This window comes from Vicugna pacos, chromosome 10 (assembly GCF_048564905.1).
Source record: "Vicugna pacos chromosome 10, VicPac4, whole genome shotgun sequence".
NCBI lineage: Eukaryota > Metazoa > Chordata > Mammalia > Artiodactyla > Camelidae > Vicugna > Vicugna pacos.
In genome coordinates, this window is record NC_132996.1 from 51,073,581 (window position 1) to 51,095,348 (window position 21,768).

The following is a 21,768-nucleotide window of genomic DNA, read 5'->3' on the forward strand; positions in this document are numbered from 1 at the left end:
ATAGTCCAAGATTATAATTCATATTCTGTTTTTAGATAAAGCGCTAAAGGAAATTGTTGAGCGTGTTTTCCAGTCAAACTACTTTGACAGCACCCACAACCACCAGAATGGGCTGTGTGAGGAAGAGGAGGCAGCCTCAGCGCCTGCAGCTGAAGACCAGGTAGCAGAAGCTGGTGAGTGCTCAGGTGGATACGTGCTTTAGAGTTCTGGTTTACTTTCCTTTGCCTCAAGTTCAAGCTATACTTTGTGGGTTGTTTTTTTTTTTTAATTAATAGACTATTTTTTAGAGCAGTTTCAAGTTCACAGCAGAACTGAGCAGAAATTATAGAGTTCGCTCATAGCCCTCCCCAGCCACACGTATATATACTCACCTTACCTTCAACACCCCTCATCAGTGTGGCATATTTGGTACAATCGATGAACCAACATGGGCACATTATCAACCAAAGTCCACAGTTTACATTAGGGTTCAGTTTTGATGTTGTTCATTTTATGGGTTTTGACAAATGCATAATGACATGTAGTCACCACTATAGTATATCATACAGAATAATTTCATTGCCCTATAAATCACTTGTGCTTCACCTATTCATTCCTCCTCCCTCTTCCCAAATCTCTGGAAACCACGATCTTTTTATTGTTTCTGTAGCTCTGCCTTTTCCAGAATGTCATTTGATGGAAACTGTACAGTTTGTAGCCTTTTCAGGCTGGCTTCTTTTGTTTAGTGATACATCTTTGAAGTTTCTTCCATGTCTTTCATGGCTCGATAGCTCATTTCTTTTTTTTTCTTTTTACTGTACATATATTTTTAAATTTACATATATGTACTGTTCATTGTTTCTAAGAACGTTTAGAGCTTTAGCTTTTTAAACTTCCATAGTGATCAAAGGAATAAAGCCAACCACAAAATAAGAATTAATTCAAAAAGATACATACACCCTGCTATTAACAGCAACATTATTTATAACTGCCAAGATATGAAAACATCCTAAATGCACATCAGTAGTTGAATAGAGATGCAGCTCAAGCTATACATTTGTTTAGTTATATATGTACACTTAGATTTTTAAGCATGACCAAAAAAGACAAAGCATGTAAACAGTAAGTCCCAGAGGTATTAAATATCAGTTGTTTATTTTATTGATCCTGATCGCTGTTACAAACTGATACTTCTCTTGCTGCAGTATTGCTGGGCTAGAGTATGGATGAGGGGCAACTGTTAAAGGTTTTTCAAATAGATTTTTGGCTGATGGGCCCAGATTTATTGCTGTCTACCATGCCAGTACGTGAGGTGAATGGTACAAGGTTTTGTTCTGTTTTTTTTTTTTTAATGATGGAGAGATTATAACTCCGTGATCTTGAACTATAAATTCCTCAATTGCCAGAGATCTGTTCTAGCACCCAGCACATAACTAATATATAGGTAAGCACTTAACTATGAATACTTTTGAAATTTTGACTGCTGTTTCTAAAAGCATTGTTGGAGCATAAATTTTGTGATGGGTGAAAGCATGGATTCTAGAATCAGACTGCCTGGATAAAATCTTGGCTACAATACTTATTAGCTGTGTAACTTCGGGCAAGTTATTGAACTTCTTTGTACCTCAGGTTCTCCATTTAAGAAGTGATCTGTAAAGTATGTATACAGTACCTGGCACGTGGAAAGCACTTTATACAAGTGTTAGCTACTAGGTTGAAACTAGAAGGGAAAATTGGACATTGATGAAATTTATGGTTGTAGATCAAAGTAGGGGCGCCCCCCACCCATACCACTTTTACCAAATAGATTAAAATAGAGAGTAGAATTCTGCACTATTGGTATTCTACTTGATCCAGAATAACTACTGTTGAAACTAAAGTAATTTATTCTGGAATAAATGGTAAGGAAAACTCATTCTAAGTATACTATTGTAAGAATAATAAAATGTAAAAACTTACTATTAACTGTAACTTTGTAAATAAATTCAGACTATGTAATGGTGAACAGTTTACTTATTTGGAGTTTAAATGAAGAGTTAACTTTTTAGATTTCTTACACTCTTTTGTATCATTTTTTAACCTCTTAGAACCTGAGCCAGCAGAAGAATACACTGAACAAAGTGAAGTTGAATCAACAGAGGTATAATTTTTATTTAATGCCTCCTTTCCCTTTCTGCCTTTCGAACATAGGTCTCAAACATTTACTTTGCTTTGCAGTATGTAAATAGACAATTTATGGCAGAAACACAGTTCAGCAGTGGTGAAAAGGAGCAGGTAGATGAATGGACAGTTGAAACAGTTGAGGTAAGAGTTCTGTTGTTACAAGGTTGATGTCTTTTGTCTTTAATTAATTTAATTTTGTCTTTAATTTTCATCTTTACTGAGAACAAATTTAGATCAAGTCTTTTGCAGTATTCGTACATTGTATTATAGTAACAAACTCATTATACAAGATTATTCTGTTTGAAAAGTTATTTATTTATCTCTGTGGATATTTAATATAATCAGTGCCTTGCTGATCCAATTACAAGAAATTATGTAGATATCCATGTATAACTTGGGGAGTTGATATATCTATTTAGAGTACATGATAGAGTACATGATACGTCTGTTATCAGGTTGCTCTGTAAAAATCTGGGCTTGCATGTGAATAGCCTTCAGAAGACCTACCTTCCAGGGGGTACATTGCAGTGTCACCTTAGACGACTCCTTCACCCTAATGCTGTTCAGTTACCAGGCTCTATTAGCTCAGGATTGCTTGTAAAGGAAATAAGGTTATGACTTGCCCAGGCTCAACAGGTATGACTTGCCCAGGCTTAAAAGCCAGTCAGAAGAATATAAATTTCATGTAATAAAAATTAGTGAGATTTCTCAGCAGAGAGGGGAATTACTAAAAACAATAATCGGGAAGTTATTAGAGCTAGGAAAATGATACGTGGAGTGAGCTTTGGCTTTTGTAGCAGTTTAGATGAGGCGATAGAGCTTGATCCTGTGGTATTGGCAGAGAGAATAAAATGATGGGAAGTCAAAGGCTGATGATGATAGCTAACATTTCTTGAATGTTCAGTATGTATCAGATATTGAGATAGGTATATATTTGATACAGATATATAGGTTTACTTAATATAGAAGGCTTAACAATTAAAGCAAAATACATGATTTTAGGAAGCAAACACAGGTAGTCTTTGAAAGCAGTTTACAAGGTAAATCTGAAACGCTGCGTGGAAGCCCTGTGGAATTGGAACTACTGTAGAAGTGATAGCATTGATTGGAATGTTAAATTTGGCATAGTTTGGTCAGGTTGACTACTTTCAAGTCTGCTATTCTGTTTACAGTACAGATGGCACATGTAATTTGGGGACTGGTCATGATGGTAATGAATGGAGCTCTGTCATTCTACTAATCCACTCCCCTCTCCTTCTCTCCCACTTAGGTGGTAAATTCACTCCAGCAGCAACCTCAGGCTGCATCTCCTTCAGTACCAGAGCCCCACTCTTTGACTCCAGTGGCTCAGGCAGATCCCCTTGTGAGAAGACAGCGAGTACAGGACCTTATGGCGCAAATGCAGGGACCCTATAATTTCATACAGGTAGGTGAAGTTTAGTGAACCACTATTAACAGAAAATTTAAGTGTTTACATTGTTTAGCTTCACTCCATTATATCCTAACTTGCAGGATTCAATGCTGGATTTTGAAAACCAGACCCTTGATCCTGCCATTGTATCTGCACAGCCTATGAATCCAGCACAGAACATGGATATACCGCAGCTGGTTTGCCCTCCAGGTACATTTTTATGTGAGAAATAAAGTATAGAGCCAATGCTTTCAGGTTTTATAAAGTTTGTGAAAACTAATTTTTTTCTTTTTAATGCTTGCTTTTAGATCTTGTATCTTTTTTTCCCCCTTGTTGGGGAGGTAATTAGGTTTACTTGTTTATTTTATTTTTAGAGGAGGTACTGGGGATTGAACCCAGGACTCTGAGTATGTTAAGCATGCACTCTACCACTTGACCTATACCCTCCCGCCTTGTATCTTTTAATTTGATAAGAAATGTTACTGTTTTTTCCTATAGTATGAACATTAGCTGTAGTTCCATCACTGAACACACCAACACCCAGAAATGGAACATTACCAGTACCCAAGAAGCCTACTTGTCTTCCCTTTCAGGCAGTACTTAACCTCTTTCCCTACCCCATAGTAACCACTTCCTGACATGTAAAACTGACCTGTTTTTCCTCTTTTTTGTGTGTAAGTGAAATTTTGCTTGGCTTTTTAAATTTGAAAATTAATCTAGGAATAAAAATAATAGAAGTGTTGTTCTCTGAAGGATGATTGCAGCTTTTTAGGAAAATTTCTGAATATTTTATTACTTTGAAAATGAGATGCAATAGTGAAGTGGGTAAGTGAATGCTTAAGAGGAAAGGGGAAAAGGTAGACCAGAAGACTGCTGAAGCTTCAAACTCTTAACTAGTCTTACACCATTATTTGAAACGGCAGCACACTAAACAGGGTTGGTGCCTTGTATTGAGTTAACTGGAGTATCTCTTTAGGACCATTAGTAATTTTGAGTTTTGTAAAAACTCTCCCAGAGCATGTCAGCATTAAGGGCATAATAGTGGAAGCATTTATAAAGTAACACACTTAATGTTGTTAATCTTAAATGGCATAAAAGGAGTTGCTGGTAAAAGCATGTTTAATGAACAGTTAATATGGTAAGGAAGTTAGCATTTCTTTAAAGTAGAGGAAGCTCATCTCTACTAGGAATTAGAAAACAGATGAGGGAATCAAAGTTACTAGTGTTCGTTTTTTGAGCTGTACTAGAGGAAGAAAATAACAGTTTTCTTAGCTGTGCCAGTCAACAAATGTAGCACTGATGCAACCTATAAAGCTAGTTAGATATTCAGGTAATGCTGAGTCCACTAAACCCTCTGGTAAAAGCCAATGATTTCCAAATGACCGACCAAAGATACTGTATTTTTGACTATTTAAGCATGGTTTGGGAGGGGAGTGGAAGGATGGTAGGTTGGCAATAATATGCCCATTGAGTTGAATATAGGTTTTTTTAAAGATACATATGTATATATATTTTATCCTGTGGAAACATTTGAAATTATACTGGAAGTTGATAATGTTAAAATGTTACTGAATATTATCTATCTAATAAAGCCTTAAGAGTAATGCTACTTTATAATTAGTTTTAAAAGGCTTTTTCATGGATAACACTGGCATGGATTATCATTTTTTTCTGTATCTCATTGTCAGTACTATCTCACTAACATCTGATGTTAACCTTTGCAAAACAAAGTGAAAGCTCTTGTGACAGTTGACTATCAATTAATTGAAAATACCCACTTGAAAGCTAAAATCCTACTTACACTTCCCCATTTAGTTTCATGATTGCTAAAAAGTTTATTTAGGATTTGGCTATAGAAATTTGACTTTAGCAAACAAGTAAAACATCTCTGAAGAGATTTGATTTTGTATGACAGTATTTTTTTGGGTCAATTTTGCAGTTCATTCTGAATCTAGACTTGCTCAACCTAATCAAGTTTCTGTACAACCAGAAGCTACACAGGTAAGAGTGATAATATTTTTGCAAGTTTGTTTTTAATCAGTTCTTGGGTCTTTTAGTTTATGAAAGCCAGGTATGAATTTGATCAGTGTCCAAATCTGGCATGGGTAGCCATCAGCCTTTATTTCCATGTTAACATTTAGTTTTCTTTTGATGAACTAAAATTTTTTTTGTTAATCCTGTGTTCTATAATTATAGTGAAGGAAGGAGATTTTTAATTTTGAACTGAGAATTTGAGAAGACATTTTAGATGTCATAATCCTAAAATTTAGTGTAGTTGTTACCATCTTAGAAGCATTTGTGGGGAACTTCATAACTGGACTAGGGTTTATTTAACTTTGAGCTTTAATAGTATATGTATTTTTGCAGTTGTTAGGTTCTATAGTCTCTTTTACAGGTATATCTTTCTTAGCTCTGTATGTATTAGAGTTGGTTTTTAACAGAATGAAGCTTTGATTTACTTCTTTGTAGGTTCCTTTGGTTTCATCTACAAGTGAGGGATATACAGGATCTCAACCCTTGTACCAGCCTTCTCATGCTGCAGAGCAACGACCACAGAAGGAATCAATTGATCAGATTCAGGCAAGTTCTGTTACCAGGTTATACAAACTTGATGAGGCACTTACACATGAATTGGATGAAGGTAAATAACTGTTAATATAGTGTCTCTTCTTTTTGGACCTAATGCACTATATAGTGTTTTTATTTCATAAAATAGTTTGGTTGGTTAACATCTGTATGGGTAGTAGACTTGGCTTAGTTTACCACTAAAGTGCATCTGTTCACTTTGTGTTTAGGCAACAATCTCTTTAAATACAGACCAGACTACAGCATCATCATCCCTTCCTGCTGCTTCTCAGCCTCAAGTGTTCCAGGCTGGGACAAGCAAACCATTACATAGCAGTGGAATCAACGTAAATGCCGCTCCATTCCAATCCATGCAGACGGTAAGCAAATTAGTTTAACTGACATTTAAGTGCCTGGTGTATACTGTCTTCATACTAAAGTCTCAGCAAAAAGTCTTTGTTTAACTTTGTGCTTGAGTCTGCACCTACCCTTACTGTAGGGTATATTTAATTGAACATAAACTCATTTTTTCTGTTCCCAGAGATAAATTTGCATCTCGGGAGTTATGTGCCCACATCCTGTTTTGTAGTTTTACCCTTTTGATTTTATTAACACAATTTTAAACATGTAAAAAAGTAGACTAATATAACATCTCTATATATAGATCATTACCTAGATTTAACAATTGTTTCTATTTTGCTGTATTTGCGTAATCTTTTATTTTACTGAAGGGTATCTCAAAGTGAGTAAATAGACATTATTATGATACTTTACCTTGGTTCTTCAGTAAGCATCTCTAAATTGCAGAATTTCTAGAAAATGATGATAGTGAAAATACTGTGATTGATGGGATACAGCTGAAACAGTGCTTTCAGGAGCATTCAGAAGAGTTAAATACTTAAAATACTTAACTTTTGATTAAAATATCAATGAAAGTAAAATAATTTAAATACTCAGTTTAAAGTTCATCAGTTTAATTTCTGTAAGTGATATATCAGGTTTGCATCTTTTGAAAGGAATTCTCATTTATAATAGCATTTCTGAGGCTTCTGATTATGTCATTTTAGATTTTTAATCCCCATTTATACTTTGCTTTAAGTGCTGTATGGTATTCATGTATGTACCTACACTGAAGTGCACTGATTGTGGGATTTGTGTGTGTGTATGTGATGTCTGAGACTTCTTTAATGCTCTTTATTTATGTTTCAGGTAAAACCAGCATTGAGATCTGCCATGTTAAAAGTCGGAAAATGATTAGCATAAAGGCAGGAACTAATCATTTACTTTATTTACTTACAGGTGTTCAATATGAATGCCCCAGTTCCTCCTGTTAATGAACCAGAAACTTTAAAACAGCAAAACCAGTACCAGGCCAGTTACAACCAGAGTTTTTCCAGTCAGCCTCACCAAGTGGAACAAACAGAGCTTCAGCAAGAACAGCTTCAAACAGGTAGGAAAACCAGTGTGACTTCCTTGGCCACTTGCTTTCTAGTGCAGTTACTGACAGTGTTAGAAGAGTTTGAGAGCGGCAGTGTCCAAGAGTTTTTGTTTTGGTATTAGACTGTATGAATTTTTCATTGCTGGTCCTGAGTAAGCAAGTCCATGTTTGCTGTATGTGAATTATGTGCAGTTTTTGGAGGACTTACACCCATTTTTCTTTGGTTAGTGAGTTTTCTTAATACCCTATTTCATTATGTAGTTTTAGTGGAATTAAACTTGTTATTCAAGTTATGATCAACTTTGCTTTTAATTGCTAACTAATTGAAGCCTGCTGGCATGATACCTGGCAGCAAATTAGTTACACAAAGTTAAGAAGTAATAAAGGAGTTGGTGTGGCTGCATTTGGGTGGACTAGGTTGAAACAAAGTCCTTGTTGGCAAGTAAGGTTGTAATTTGGCCAGTTCCAATACCTATTACAATGGTAATGTAGATAGAGATATTTTAGATTACTAAATTTTTAAGACATGAAATATCTTTTTTAGGCCTTTGGTTATTTCATTCTTAGGAGTTTTAATTGGAATCCCACAACAAACTAGCAAACCCTGTTAAGAATCATAGTTAATAGATTAATTTTATCAGACTGATGAAAATAACTATGAAATTTTCTAATTGTCCCATTTCTTGATTGACCTGGGTCAACACTGATTTTTCTTACATATCCTAGTAGTATTTAGCATCACTAATCAGTAGGGAGGTTTAAACAACCATAATCTGATAGAAATTTGTCAGTATGCTATCTGTGCTCAGCTTCTGAATGGTAAAACTGGGCTTCTTGCTCTCAGGCTCCTTTAATTATTCATTGCCATGTTTTAGCACATCTTGGAGATACTGCTGGTTCAGTTCCAGACCAAATGAGTATCTCAATAAAGCAAGTCACACCAATTTTTTGGTTTCCTAGTACATATAAAAATTCCGTTTACACTAAATTGTGGTCTGTTAGGTGCACAATAGCATTATGTTTTAAAAAAGCAATGTACATACCTTAATTAAAAAATAATTGCCAAAAAATGTTAACCATCCTCTTAAGCCTTCAGTGAGTTGTAGTAGTAACATAAAAGATCGTTGATCACAGATCACCATAACAAATACAGTAAGAAACAGTTGGATATATTGTGAGAATTACTGAAATGTGACACAGACGTGAAGGGAGCAATGCTGTTGGGGATAAAATGGCACCAGTAGACTTGCTCTACGCAAGGTTGCCACAGACCTTTAGTTTGTGAAAAATGTGGTGACTGAAGTGCAGTAAAGAGAAGCACAGTAAAACAAAGTGTGCCTGGACTTGTAAGTTGGTTGTGGAGCTGATATTTTTGGGGCTTTAGACATTAAGCTGACATGCTTGCTATTTTACTTTTTTTTTCAGCTGGTATAATGAAACTTAAAATTATTATATATATTTGATTTAATTAGTTTTGTTCTTTATGTCAGTTGATTTCGGGCTGTCTTGTTCTTGTAGTCTACCCGACTTTAATTGACTATGAAGCACTCAAGCTAGATAACATTTTGTTACCATTTCAAAATATACATTATTTATGAAAATTAACTTCATAACATTTATAGACACTTACAATAAAAAGTAAAATCAGCCCATATGCTTTGCTTAAACCACACCACTCTAATCTGGGCAGCCATCATCACGTATCTGGAGTATTGCCGTTACCTCCCTTGACTCTTGTTTTAGCACAGTCTGTTCTCCACACAGTAGCCAAAGTGATTATTTTAAAATGTAAATCAGGTGTCTCTCTCCTGTTCAGAATCTCCCAGTGACTTCCAGTTACATTTAGGAAAGAAATCCAAAGTCTTTACCTTGGTTTACAAGATCCTAAGTGATCTGGCCCCTGCCTTGATCCCTGTTGTATATCCTGTTTTCTTCCTGATGTGCCCACACGAGCCACAAATGCAAGTTCTCTCCCTTCTCAGGGCCTTTATACTTTCTTCTGATGTTGGCCGGCTTGCTTCTTGACTTTTAGGTCTGTGCTCAGATATCACCTCATAGAGACCTTTCCTTCATTGCTTTGTCCAAATAATATGTCCACATTGGTCACTTATTTACCCTACTTTGGTGTTTTCCTTTTCACTTATTACCTGACACAATGTAGATGTTTTTACTTTTAATGTATATTTTACTCACTTATTTCCCATTATTAAAACTTCCTTATGGACAAGGATTATGTATTGGCAACTGATAAATCCCTTGTGTCTAGAACCATGGCTGGCATGTTGAGGGGATTTGGATATTTGTTGAACAAGTCAGTGTATCCCATCCCCCCAGAAGTTTTGTTTTAATTTGAATTAGCATCTAGTCAGGAGTAACACAGAAATAGGATCTGGCAAGGATCTTTGGCCATTTTTAATGGACTAGCGTTTGTTTTATAAACATTTAAATAGGGATTCTGGTATTTTGAAATAAAGATCACACTTTAATTGTTCTGCTTTGAGTTTCTTGCAGTGAGATTTGACCAAGATTAATAAAATTCTTATTGATAAAAAGTGAGTCAAAAATTCAGTTCTTTTGATTACTTTCTAATTGCGTAAGAATGAATCTTTTTAGATAGAAAATATTATTGGTACTTGTGATATTTGCTTATAATTTACAGTTTTGGGAATGTAGTACAAGGTAATTTATGTAGAAAGACCACACTGTGAATAGTGTATTTGGTCTATAACATAGTTCAAAAAGGAGCCGTGACCCCTTCTTTTCCTAGGTATTCTCTAGCTTTTTTGTTGCAAAATAAGCATTCTAAGAACTAATAAACCTGGGTTTCTTGAGTATATAAAAAAAGTCAGGTAAAGATTTTCAAGAGTCACACCACCTTTTCTCTTTGCCCAAGCATGGGGTATTTGGGCTGACTAGAGGCTGCTGACTGTTTTTGTTCCTAGGGTGGGGGCCTTCCTTCAGTCTATACCTTCCTCACCTCCCAAATATACTGTTTGCACTGTTTTTTTTCTCCCCTGTGAAATAAGAACATTCAGGTAATACCAGGAATGTACCTTGGTATTTCATTTTTGAATGCTTCTTCTCCATTGTGGAAGGAGGAGGGGTGCAAGATAGTGTGGGCCTTCTAGAACCTTCCCTTCACTTCAGGGGGTTGAGTGCTAGTGTGAGTACCTTTACCTCTCTTCTAAATTGGCTGTGCTTTAAAAAGTACTTGAAATGGAATCAAACATTAGGAGAAGGGGAGTTAAATGTTGAAGGCAACTGCTGAGTTATCTTTGTAATTGAATATTCTACCATATAGCTGCTTAGCTATGGGAGACTATGGTTTTATATGTTTTAATAAGTATTAAGGGAGATTTTAAAAGAAAGGGAGCTTTATAATGAAAAGAAATAATAAAATGGTACAAAATGGTAAGTGTTTCAGTATTTAAGATCTTTTGATCATTGTGGTTCTCTTGTGCTAATATAATAGGCAGGTGCTGTCAGAAGATGTTCAATAATACAGCCTTTCAAGTTATTTGGAAGGATAGAATTGTGTGCTCTCACACAATATGTGCTTTCAAAAGTTTGGAATTATTGTTGGAGAATTTTATTCCCCTGAGCTTAAAACAAGGGTAGGAGAAAGATAGGGACTTTGTTAATGTGTAGTCTTCTCTATTATTAATATGAAAATTTAAAGACAGGAGACTGTATAAGATGTTTCTTAAGCCAGAAAGCATGGGAAAAACAGACAAATTATAATGAGATGTGTGTGTGTGCATATATGTATGTATTTTTTTCTTTCCATTATAGTGGTTGGCACTTACCATGGTTCCCAGGACCAGCCCCATCAAGTGACTGGTAACCATCAGCAGCCTCCCCAGCAGAACACTGGATTTCCACGTAGCAGTCAGCCCTATTACAACAGTCGTGGTGTGTCTCGTGGAGGCTCCCGTGGTGCTCGAGGCTTGATGAATGGATATAGGGGACCTGCTAATGGATTCAGAGGTAAGACAAGACAAAACCCCCCAAAGCAAGTTCATGTTCTTTTCTGATCTGCAAAATATATAGAAATATGTTCTAAGGTTTTTAGGAAAAATATGTATCTCTCTGCATTAGCTTCTTAACAATGTAAACAATGTAGTATGTGTTGATAATAGTCATTTGAAAGGGTAAAATTGGGACTGAGTATTTTTATTAGGTTCATGTCTGCCACTGTCCTGGAGGGCATATTGCTTTCTATTAATTATCAGACCTTATAGAGATTTATTTTTTGGATTTTGTGTATGTGTGTGTATGGATGGGTGAAAATTTGATATTCTAAGGCAATTAGTACTCATAGAAATGTATAAGCAGATTGGATCAGGATAGGAAATCAGAAATTAGTTTGAATAACTAGCATGGCTTACAGTTTTTCAGTTCTTCCATTGGTCAGTGGTAAGAAGTAAAAATTCCTTCTGAAGATAAAATTGTTTATTTTCTTGTCCTAAATTTTAGGAGGATATGATGGTTACCGCCCTTCATTCTCTAACACTCCAAACAGTGGTTATACACAGTCTCAGTTCAGTGCTCCCCGGGACTACTCTGGCTATCAGCGGGTAGGTAAAATTGTTTTAAAATGTAAACCTGACCTAATACCCCAATGAAAGAGGCTAATGTAGTTGCTTGATGGACTTGAGTAACTTGGGGCTAATTTTGTACTTTTGCCCAAGATACTTCTTGTGGAAAATGATGACTTTTCCTTTTCTTAGCACTCGATACATGTATTCATTAATAGAGTCGGGTAAAAACAATGATTTTCAAGAGCAGAGAAATAAATCTCATTGATTGTTCTTGATAATAATTACAGAGTAACTTGTAGCAATGCTATATTTAAATGTATAACAGAATAAGAAAGATTTCTATATTCTATAAGTATTAAGCTGTAAGAATAGAGATAGGTAAGCATTAAAAAAAATTACCTTTTCTTTTTTTCAGTACTAACTAGCTTGTCTTTTAGGATGGATATCAGCAGAATTTCAAGCGAGGCTCTGGGCAGAGTGGACCACGGGGAGCCCCACGAGGTAATATTTTGTGGTGGTGATCCTAGCTCCTAAGTGGAGCTTCTGTTCTGGCCTTGGAAGAGCTGTTTGTTCATAGTCTGCATGTAGGTTACATGTTAGGAATACATTTATCATTTCCAGATTTGTTGCTAGGGATTAAATGAAATGCTCTGTTTCTAAAACTTATCTTGAACCCAAATTTAATTTTTTGAATGACTTTCCCTGTTATAAACTGTCTTAAAAACTAGAACATTTCTCCTCCTCAGAAAAAGTGTTTTTCCAACTGCAAATTATTTTTCAGGTCCTAAAACCTGCTAAATGTTTTTAGGAAGTACTTACCGAAACATTTTTGTAAGACATTTTTGGAATGAGATTGAACATTTATATAAATTTATTATTCCTCTTTCATTTTTGAAACATGCATATTATATTTTAGGGCCAAAAACCCTTCAATGGCCAGATAAGCCATAGTAACATTTAGAGAACCATTTAGAAGTGATAGAACTAATTGAAATTTCGATGCCTTTTGGACCACTATTAGTGATACAAATGTCAAATTATTTCTGACTTTTAACAAAACCTCCAAATTCCTAACTTACAGAACTAAACTCAAAAATTACAAGTTTTAAGAATTTTTGGTTTTGTCTATTACCATAGGAAAACTACTTACTTCCTGGGACGTAAGTCTGTCTATCTAACAGAGGTAGCATTTCATAAGATCTGAAGTTCTAAATGGTTCTCTGATTTGAGGGAAGTTAAGTTGAGTAGGTTTCCTCTAGATATTGGCCATAATGTGTACAAAATGTGTATCAAGGAGGAATTACAAAGTACTTTGATTTTGATGCTAGTACAAACTGGCCAGCAAAAAGGTGCATTTTTTTTTTAATTAATGGATCACTTGGGAATTATACTGACTTGAAGTATCAAAGGATATTTGCATGTGAATGTGGGTTATGTTCTTTCTTACCTTGTAGCGTATTCTATGAAAGTTAAGTTGACTGGTAGCTAAAAATCTGTTTTAACAGCATGTAAAAAGTTACTTTATTTGTTACAAGTCATTATACGATTTTGAATGTTATGTAGTTTCTTTTTAACAGTTTAGGTAATAAGGTCTGTTTTTCATTCTGGTGCTTTTATTAATTTTGATAGTATGATGTTACTTACTACTGAAATGTAAGCTAGAGTGTACACTAGAATGTAAGCTCCATGAGAGCAGGTACCTTGTCTGTCTTCACTGCTGTATCTATTTTCAACGCCTGATGACAGTGCCTGGCACATAGTAGGCACTCAATAAATACTTGTTGAATGAATGAATGAATGAGTACTGGTGGAATACTCCATTAGCTCTACTCTTCTTTTAGCTAGAGAACATGAGCAAATTTGCGCATGACAACTTCCAGAACAGGTGAAACTTGAACACTGAAGAATTGACCTCTTAAACCTATTAATGTGGTGACAGGCTGCCCACATGCTTCTTGACTTCAGGTGCAAATCTGCTTGAAGGCAAAACAAATAATATTTGAAAGAAAAACCAAATGCCATTTTTGTCTTCTAGGTCGTGGAGGGCCCCCAAGACCCAACAGAGGGATGCCGCAAATGAACACTCAGCAAGTGAATTAATCTGATTCACAGGATTATGTTTAATCGCCAAAAACACACTGGCCAGTGTACCATAATATGTTACCAGAAGAGTTATTATCTATTTGTTCTCCCTTTCAGGAAACTTATTGTAAAGGGACTGTTTTCATCCCATAAAGACAGGACTACAGTTGTCAGCTTTATATTACCTGGATATGGAAGGAAACTATTTTTACTCTGCATGTTCTGTCCTAAGCGTCATCTTGAGCCTTGCACATGATACTCAAATTCCTCACCCTTGCTTAGGAGTAAAACAGTATACTTTACAGGGTGATATCTCCATAGTTATTTGAAGTGGCTTGGAAAAAGCAAGATTGACATTTGACATTGGATAAAATCTACAAATCAGCCCTAGACTTATTCAGTGGTAATTGAAAAACTAAAATATTTCCCTTGAAAGGAAGATGGAAGGAGTGGAGTGTGGTTTGGCAGAACAACTGCTTTTCACAGCTTTCCAGTTAAATTGGAGCACTGAACGTTTAGATGCATACTAAATTATGCATGGGTCCTTAATCACACATATGAGGCTGGCCACAAGCCTTAGGCTTTAACACAGCACTATTCATCCTCTGGTCAGATGACTGTGGTTAAAAACACATGTAAATTGCTTTTTAACAGCTGATACTGTATAAGACAAAGCCAAAATGCAAAATTAGGCTTTGATTGGCACTTTTCGAAAAACATGCAACAAATAATGGATGTAATCTGGATGGCCGCTACTGTACTTAATGTGAAATTATTTAGATACCTTTTTGAACACTTAAAAGTTTCTCTGACAATGACTTTTGTAAGGATTGGTACTATATATCATTCCTTATGATGTACATTGTCTGTCACTAATCCTTGGATCTTGCTGTATTATCACCTAAATTGGTACAGGTACTGATGAAAGTCTCTAATGGATAATCATAACACTCTTGGTCACATGTTCTTCCTGCAGCCTGAAAGTTTTTAAAAGAAAAAGATACCAAATGCCTGCTGCTACCACCTTTTTAAATTGCTATCTTTTGAAAAGCACCAGTATGTGTTTTAGATAGATTTCCCTATTTTAGGGAAATGACAGTCAGTAGTTTCAGTTCTGATGGTATAAGCAAACAAATAAAACATGTTTATAAAAGTTGTATCTTGAAACACTGGTGTTCAACAGCTAGCAGCTTATGTGGTTCACTCCATGGCAGTTAGTGTTAAAAATTTTTATGGTTATCTCCAACAGCTGTTTCTGTAGTACCTGCACTTTTGTCTAACCCTAACTGAATTACCCTTTTCTCATGGAGGTATTTATATTCAAAGTGGTGATTCCTTCCCTTAGATGTACAGGGACAGTCCCAAGTTTGATGGAGATGGACAGGTTAGTAATTTATGTAGTAAGTTGAAATTTGTGCTAGCAGTTGGAGCACTAGTTCTGTGTGCCTATGAACTTAATGCTGCTTGTATCCCACTTTGACTTCATGGAGAATTAATCCCATCTATTAAGCAAAGGCTACTAAGATAATGGTATTTTCTGTGCAGAAATTGAATTTCTTTCCAGCCTTTAGCTAAGAAATTTTTCCAGTAGGTGCTCAGCTACTTAAAGAAACAAACAAACCTATAAAACTATTCTCAAACATTCATCATTAGACAACTGGAGTTTTTGCTGGCTTTGTAACCTAAAATGAATAGGCTATTGAACATTCCACATTCAAAAGTTTTGTAGGGTGGTGGGGAAGGGGGGGTTCGTCAATGTTTATTTTAAAATAAAATAAGTTCTTGACTTTTCTCATGTGTGGTTGTGGTACATCATATTGGAAGGGTTATCTGTTTACTTTTGCAAATAAGTATTTCTTCTGCTAGCACCTCCCCTTGTGTGCTTTAAATGACATCTGCCTGGGATGTACCACAACCATATGTTTGCTGTATTTTAGGGGGATAGACAAAATATTCATGGTTTACTGGGTAATCCCTAGATGATGTATGCTTATAATCCTATATATAAAACTAAATTTGCTATAAAACTAAATTTGCTATTTGTGTAGAAAATAATTTCATGACATTTAAAATCAAAATTGAAGTAAGTTCTTTATACAGTGATCTCTATGAACCAGTTCAGAGATGGGATGCGGGAGAAATGCTTTCTAAGTTTCAGACTTCTATGCATTAGTGCAGATGTTGTGAATGTGTAAAGGTGTTAGTTTTGATTATTTCTATGTATGTTTTTAAAAGAATCGTTTGTTCTTTCTGAAATATTATACCTTTTTGGCATTCTACCATTGCAGTCTAAATCTAAAGCTTTTATGCCTCAATTCAGACTATATTTTTTAAAGTAGTGCCTCATAATGGGGCAGAGAACTTTTTAAAAAGTCCCATTAAGATCTAAGTCTTGGTACTAAGTGTTCTGTATACTATGTGAATACTTGTCCTATCTGCAGAAGGCCTTCTGTTTGGTCAAATGCATATTCTAGCAGAGTTGAAAGGAAATCATTGTCACAATGTGGCACTGTAGCTTGTTGGTATAGCAAGACTCCATATGTGAAGTACTTTCGTAAATGCACAGTATCAGTCATCTCATGTGGATAATGAGACTTCTATTTTAAAGCTTTAAGGTAGAGTGTCATTGATTACCTTGGTTAGGGCAATTTTATTTTCAGATCCTAATATCCCTAAAGAATATGGAAGTTTTTCCGATCATTGTATCTTGATATTAAAACAAAATCCGTTAAATATTTTTAATCAGTTAGCTTCTACAGTTCTTCTGCTCCTATATATACAACTCTGTTACATGGGAGACTTCACTTGGAGACTTGAAAATGTTTATTCTCAGAAGGCTCATTAACTGAGGTGCTCTGTGGACAACCAATTCTTAAAACGTAGAAGGTGGTTGAGTAGTCATCCTCCTAAGTGTCTTGGGGAATTTGTACTGTTATATTTTCAGTAATATGTCTTTATTGGGGGAATGGGATACAGGTAAGCACAAACGCTTTCATCTTTCAGCTCCTGAATCCCCATCCCACTTGAGTTCATATTAAGCACTCTAGGAAGTTTTATTGACTATATAGTTATATTTAAAAGAATCAGTATTGCCCTTGAGTTTATCCCTTCTAAAGAGTTAATGGGGAGGGAAACTCCTCAGGAATATGAAAGTAATTTGTTAAGGCTCATCTATCTATACCCTTTCCCATTTTGAATTCTATTAAAAAAAAACCTGGAAGAGACTAGTGAATGTTTTAAATTACATTAGATGAAATCATATTAAAACCTTATATCTTACTGTCCTTGAGTGAAGTTTGCTTTAGTTGTATATACCATCCAGCAAAGCTCTAAGTGAAGAAGTGCTGCTTGTGAGAGAAGAGGAAAAAAGCTTAAATCCCTGGTAGCCTTGCCTAACTTACTTGTGAGACCACTTACATTCTTCTCAGTCAGGATTTTAATACCTTACTCTAACAGCTGCTCTGAAGCTTAATCCAGTCCCATGCAGAGGACTGGCCCTTTGCGTGTAAGTTGTGAAAGACCACCTAATTTAGTAAAGACAATTTTTAGTTTTTTTTTTGTTTTGTTTTGGTTTTTTTTTGGTTTTAAGTACTGTATTTATTTTAGGGAGCTGCTGTATTAAGTTTGGGTACTTTCTGCCAGGCCATCATTCCAAGCATTAAATATTCAGTAGTGACAAAATTACTGTGGTTCCAGCTTTTATCGAACAGTCTAGTCAAAGATACTGACATGATGACAGTAAAGTACAGTAAATGCAATGATGGAGCAACATGGTTGATGATAGATATTAAGGCCATGACTGATAGGATATGACCTGGTCAAAATGAAGAGGAAAGACTTTTTTAAAGGGATTAAACTAAGACTTGAAGGATGAGGAGTAGTAAAACTAGGTAAAGGAGGGGAGAGAACTGGGTCCAAGTCCAATCTTCAGTGACTTAGAAAGGCTATCTGGCTCAAGTAAAAAGAGTACAGGTTTCATAGAGCTAGAGAGAAGCTGAAGCAACAGGTAAGGGCTACTGTGGATGGCTTTATAGTTGTATTCCATGTTAAGTTTTGTTTCTTAACAGTTGGAAACTCCTGAAGATTTTTAAGCTCTGTATATAGGGGGTGGAGTTGGTGGGGGGAAGGATGGTGGGTCATCTAATAAAATTGCCATTTAAGAATTCTCAGTGCAGTGTTGAGAACAAAATATATGGGGCAAGAGATGGCTATTGGAGTGGCCCATGTAAGAAATGATTGCAATGTGAACTGAATGGGTACTACATATTTCCTAACTGGCTCAGTATCCTTTACTGAGTTCTCCAGGCCTCGGTTGCAGACTTCATCTCTAGCTAACATTCTTCCCTAGCTGATCTTATCCATTCCCAAGACTTGACTGCAATCCCCATTTTAGTCACTCGTAGATATTTCTAGATTCCAAATTCCCTAGAGCAAACTTAATACTCAGTTATCTTGAGTTGAATGTTGAGTATTCAGTATCTCTTGATGAACCTACATCCAGTTGCTCAGGGCAAATACCTTGGATATCATCCGATTACCTTTCATACCCTCTGTAGTCCTTAAGCAAATCCACATGGTTCTACCTTGAAAATGGTTCTACCTTGAGTCAGCTAGCTCTTGTGACCACCTCCACTATCTAACAGGTAACTACAGTAGTTGGTTCTCATTGCTTCTACTCTTGCTTTCCTGTAGCGTAATTTTTTGCACAGTGGCCAGATTGAGTCTATTAAGACTGCAAATCAGATTTTGTCACTTCCCTGTTACTCAAACTCTGGTGGTTTCCCATCACACCTAGAAATTAATTTTAAATCTGTGGCCCACATACCCTTCATTTGGCCTAGTCACCTACCGTTTTTTTCCTGTACTTTGTTCACTGTACTCTGGCCACAGTGGCTTCTTTGCTGAGACTTTTCCCACCACTTCATGTGTTATATTTCCGCACTGGAAAGCGCTTCATTGAAAATGTTCTTAAGGCTCATTCTTTATAAATTCATGTCTTTGCAGTCCAGTGTCACCACTTGAGTCCTTCCATGTCCACTTATAAAGCAGTCCCCTTGATTTTTACTCACTGGTTACTTTTTTTCTTAACACTAAACTTAACCAAGAGTAAGTTTCATAAGGGACAGGAACACTTTGGTCATTTTATCTCTTGTAGCTGACATTGACATTTTGTTGAGGAAATTGTAAAAGACTTGATGATGGGTGCTGGACTAAATGGGTGATACTGCTAATTACATTAGATTTGGAAGTACAGAATTACACTTTGAGGAAGGAGTTTCAGGAAGAAAGGGAAATAAGTGGCCTCAAAATTCTGATTGGAGGCATCTGAGAAATGTCAAGGAAGCAGTTGGATTTGTTTAAGTTCAGCGATCTGGCCCCCCAGAACTAAAACTATATAGGTGGCCCTTGAAGTCAACTGTTTGACCCCATTCGTCTGGGACCGTGGCGGGGAGGAAAAGTAGTTGAACGAGAGCCGACCACCAGAAGTGGTTTTCAGAAGAGCGCCAGTATTTGGCAGCCAGACAGGCCTAAAGGGAGCCTGCAAAGTACAGAGGCCGCAATGGTGGAAAGAAAACCTATCTGGCCACTGCTCAGGCAGGTCTACAAGATCAATAGGATGAAGAGAGAGTCAAGTGGAATTAATGCGATAGGTCTGCTGATCAAGTTTCCTCATCTTGGCACATTAAAATGGAAAGTTACTTTAAATAAGAAGCTGGGCAAAATTACGTGCAGACCCCTTAGACAGTCGTCTCGCTTAACCAGGCTAACACTTAAAACTCTGGACCACTTGCCGTGAGGGGCCCCGATCTATCTGGGTACCCAGGCTACCCTAGCGCAGTGACAGGCCTGCGGGTGAGGGCATCTGCATGCTTACTCTGCCCTCTGTAGCCAGGGTATCTTAATTCTGGTATGAAGAGGCAAATTACACCCAGCACCACAGCTACCGCGTGTAGCCTCTGCGGCTGTGTCTCCGCCTCCCGGGCCTCTGACGTCATCACTCAGAGACGGGGGTGAAAAAGGCCCCCTCTCGCTCGCTGTCGCCGCTCAGTTAGTGTGCTGGCGCACGCACCGCCTACCAACGCCTGAGCGGGACGTGCGTCGCGGAACGAGGCGAACTCTGAGAACCGGCGGTTAGGCATCCGCTAGGGGCAGTCCGCTGCCCCCGCCTCCCGCAGAAGTTCGGTGTCCCCACGTGCTTCCACTTCCCTGCTGGCTGGAGTCCGCCGGGCTCGGGGCGCAGGTACCCATCACAGGGTGGCTGGGGATGGGTGCTGAGGTCGTTGTCAGTGTCTTTCTTGGACCCGGAGGAGACTGGCTCCAGGACGGAGGCTCTGCATCCGTGCCGATGCCCGGCCCACGCGGACTGCCGCCTTACCCCGAAGCTCCTAGATGACAGGACCCTCTTCCCTAGTAGGCGGCCAGTCGGGAGTGCTTCTCGAGCACTCTTGCGGGTTGCGTGGCTCTGTCTCCACCCTTTAGGGACTGTAGCTCGGATCGGGGTGGGTGGTCGGGGTGAGTGGATGGGGACAACACTTAAGCTTTCCCGGAGCTTGCCCACAGTTCCTGGTTGAAGCACTGGGCATTGAACTGAGGCAGTCTGATTCCAGATCCTCCTACACTCTTAGGCACTTCGCTATGCTTATTCGTTTATACTCTTTATTCAGCAGGCACATTCCGGATTTGTTTTGTTTGCCAGTGCTCCTAGAATGATGCGTGGTATATATAGGTTCTATGTTTATTTGTTAGACTAATAGATGAATGAATGAAAAGTAATCTTTCTTTTCCTTCGAGGCCCTCCTCATCCGTTAAGCCTTCCATGGCAACTCTAGCCCACAGTAACCTCAGACTAATCAGACCACTGGCTGTAGCTATTATTTTTACATGTAGTTTTATCTGTCTTTAGACAGATTATCCGTCATTTCTTTCTTAAGTATTTTCTCCAAGGAAATTGAAAGCTCCTCGAAGTCAAGGCTTTATCTGGTACTACTTCTGGGGCTCCCACAATAACTAGAGCAGAAAGCAATAATTAGTTGTTGATTGATTGATTGATTGACGTGGGATCTTTGTGTGGCCAGCAACAGCTGACAAACTGGGGAGGTTGGTAAACTGAAAAGAGTTCAGGCTTTGTAAACAGAGGGACCTGAATGTGAATCTTGTCTCCGTCACTTTTCTTCCTTGGGGTACTTGAGTATTTATACTTGGCTCTTTCTTTATAGAATAGGAAACATAAATTGTGACATAGTGTTTTACAGTAAGATAAAACTGTTAAAATCCATTTTGGATTAAGAGGCTAGAAGGACAGTTAAGGCAGGTCAAGTTTCAGTTAATGAGCTTTATGTGTAGAATGTAACAAACACTGGAGTTTCTAAGTAGCATGTCATTTTTACACTGTAGAAACATAATTTATACTTCTGGTGTTTCTTTGGTATATTATGATAATGATACAATGTTTTATCGTATGTAATCACAATAACTTTTGAAATCTATCTGTACAGGCTTCAGTATAGTTTCCTCTCTTTTGAGGAAACAATTGGACACATTCCATCATAGTAATATTTGTTGATTTCTTTTCTTTGACATTGTTAATA

General features: G+C 37.1%; 2 protein-coding genes across 2 annotated transcripts in view; both read left to right on the plus strand.

The window, feature by feature from the left end:
* Positions 1-15,970, plus strand: part of CAPRIN1 (cell cycle associated protein 1) — a 33,450-nt gene extending 17,480 nt beyond the window's left edge. Inside the window, exons 7-19 of the mRNA XM_072969771.1 lie at positions 36-173; positions 2,067-2,119; positions 2,197-2,283; positions 3,413-3,568; positions 3,655-3,763; positions 5,493-5,554; positions 6,023-6,133; positions 6,349-6,498; positions 7,418-7,568; positions 11,349-11,543; positions 12,033-12,133; positions 12,535-12,598; positions 14,133-15,970. Of these exons, the coding sequence (XP_072825872.1) occupies positions 36-173; positions 2,067-2,119; positions 2,197-2,283; positions 3,413-3,568; positions 3,655-3,763; positions 5,493-5,554; positions 6,023-6,133; positions 6,349-6,498; positions 7,418-7,568; positions 11,349-11,543; positions 12,033-12,133; positions 12,535-12,598; positions 14,133-14,197 (1,442 nt within the window). The 3' untranslated portion in view covers positions 14,198-15,970. The remainder of the gene's footprint in view (positions 1-35; positions 174-2,066; positions 2,120-2,196; positions 2,284-3,412; positions 3,569-3,654; positions 3,764-5,492; positions 5,555-6,022; positions 6,134-6,348; positions 6,499-7,417; positions 7,569-11,348; positions 11,544-12,032; positions 12,134-12,534; positions 12,599-14,132) is intronic.
* A 4,263-nt stretch (positions 15,971-20,233) lies between these two features.
* The window catches only part of NAT10 (N-acetyltransferase 10), a 36,996-nt gene continuing 35,461 nt past the window's right edge, over positions 20,234-21,768 (plus strand). Inside the window, exon 1 of the mRNA XM_006198320.4 lies at positions 20,234-20,420. The gene's annotated coding sequence lies outside the window, so the exon portion shown is untranslated. The remainder of the gene's footprint in view (positions 20,421-21,768) is intronic.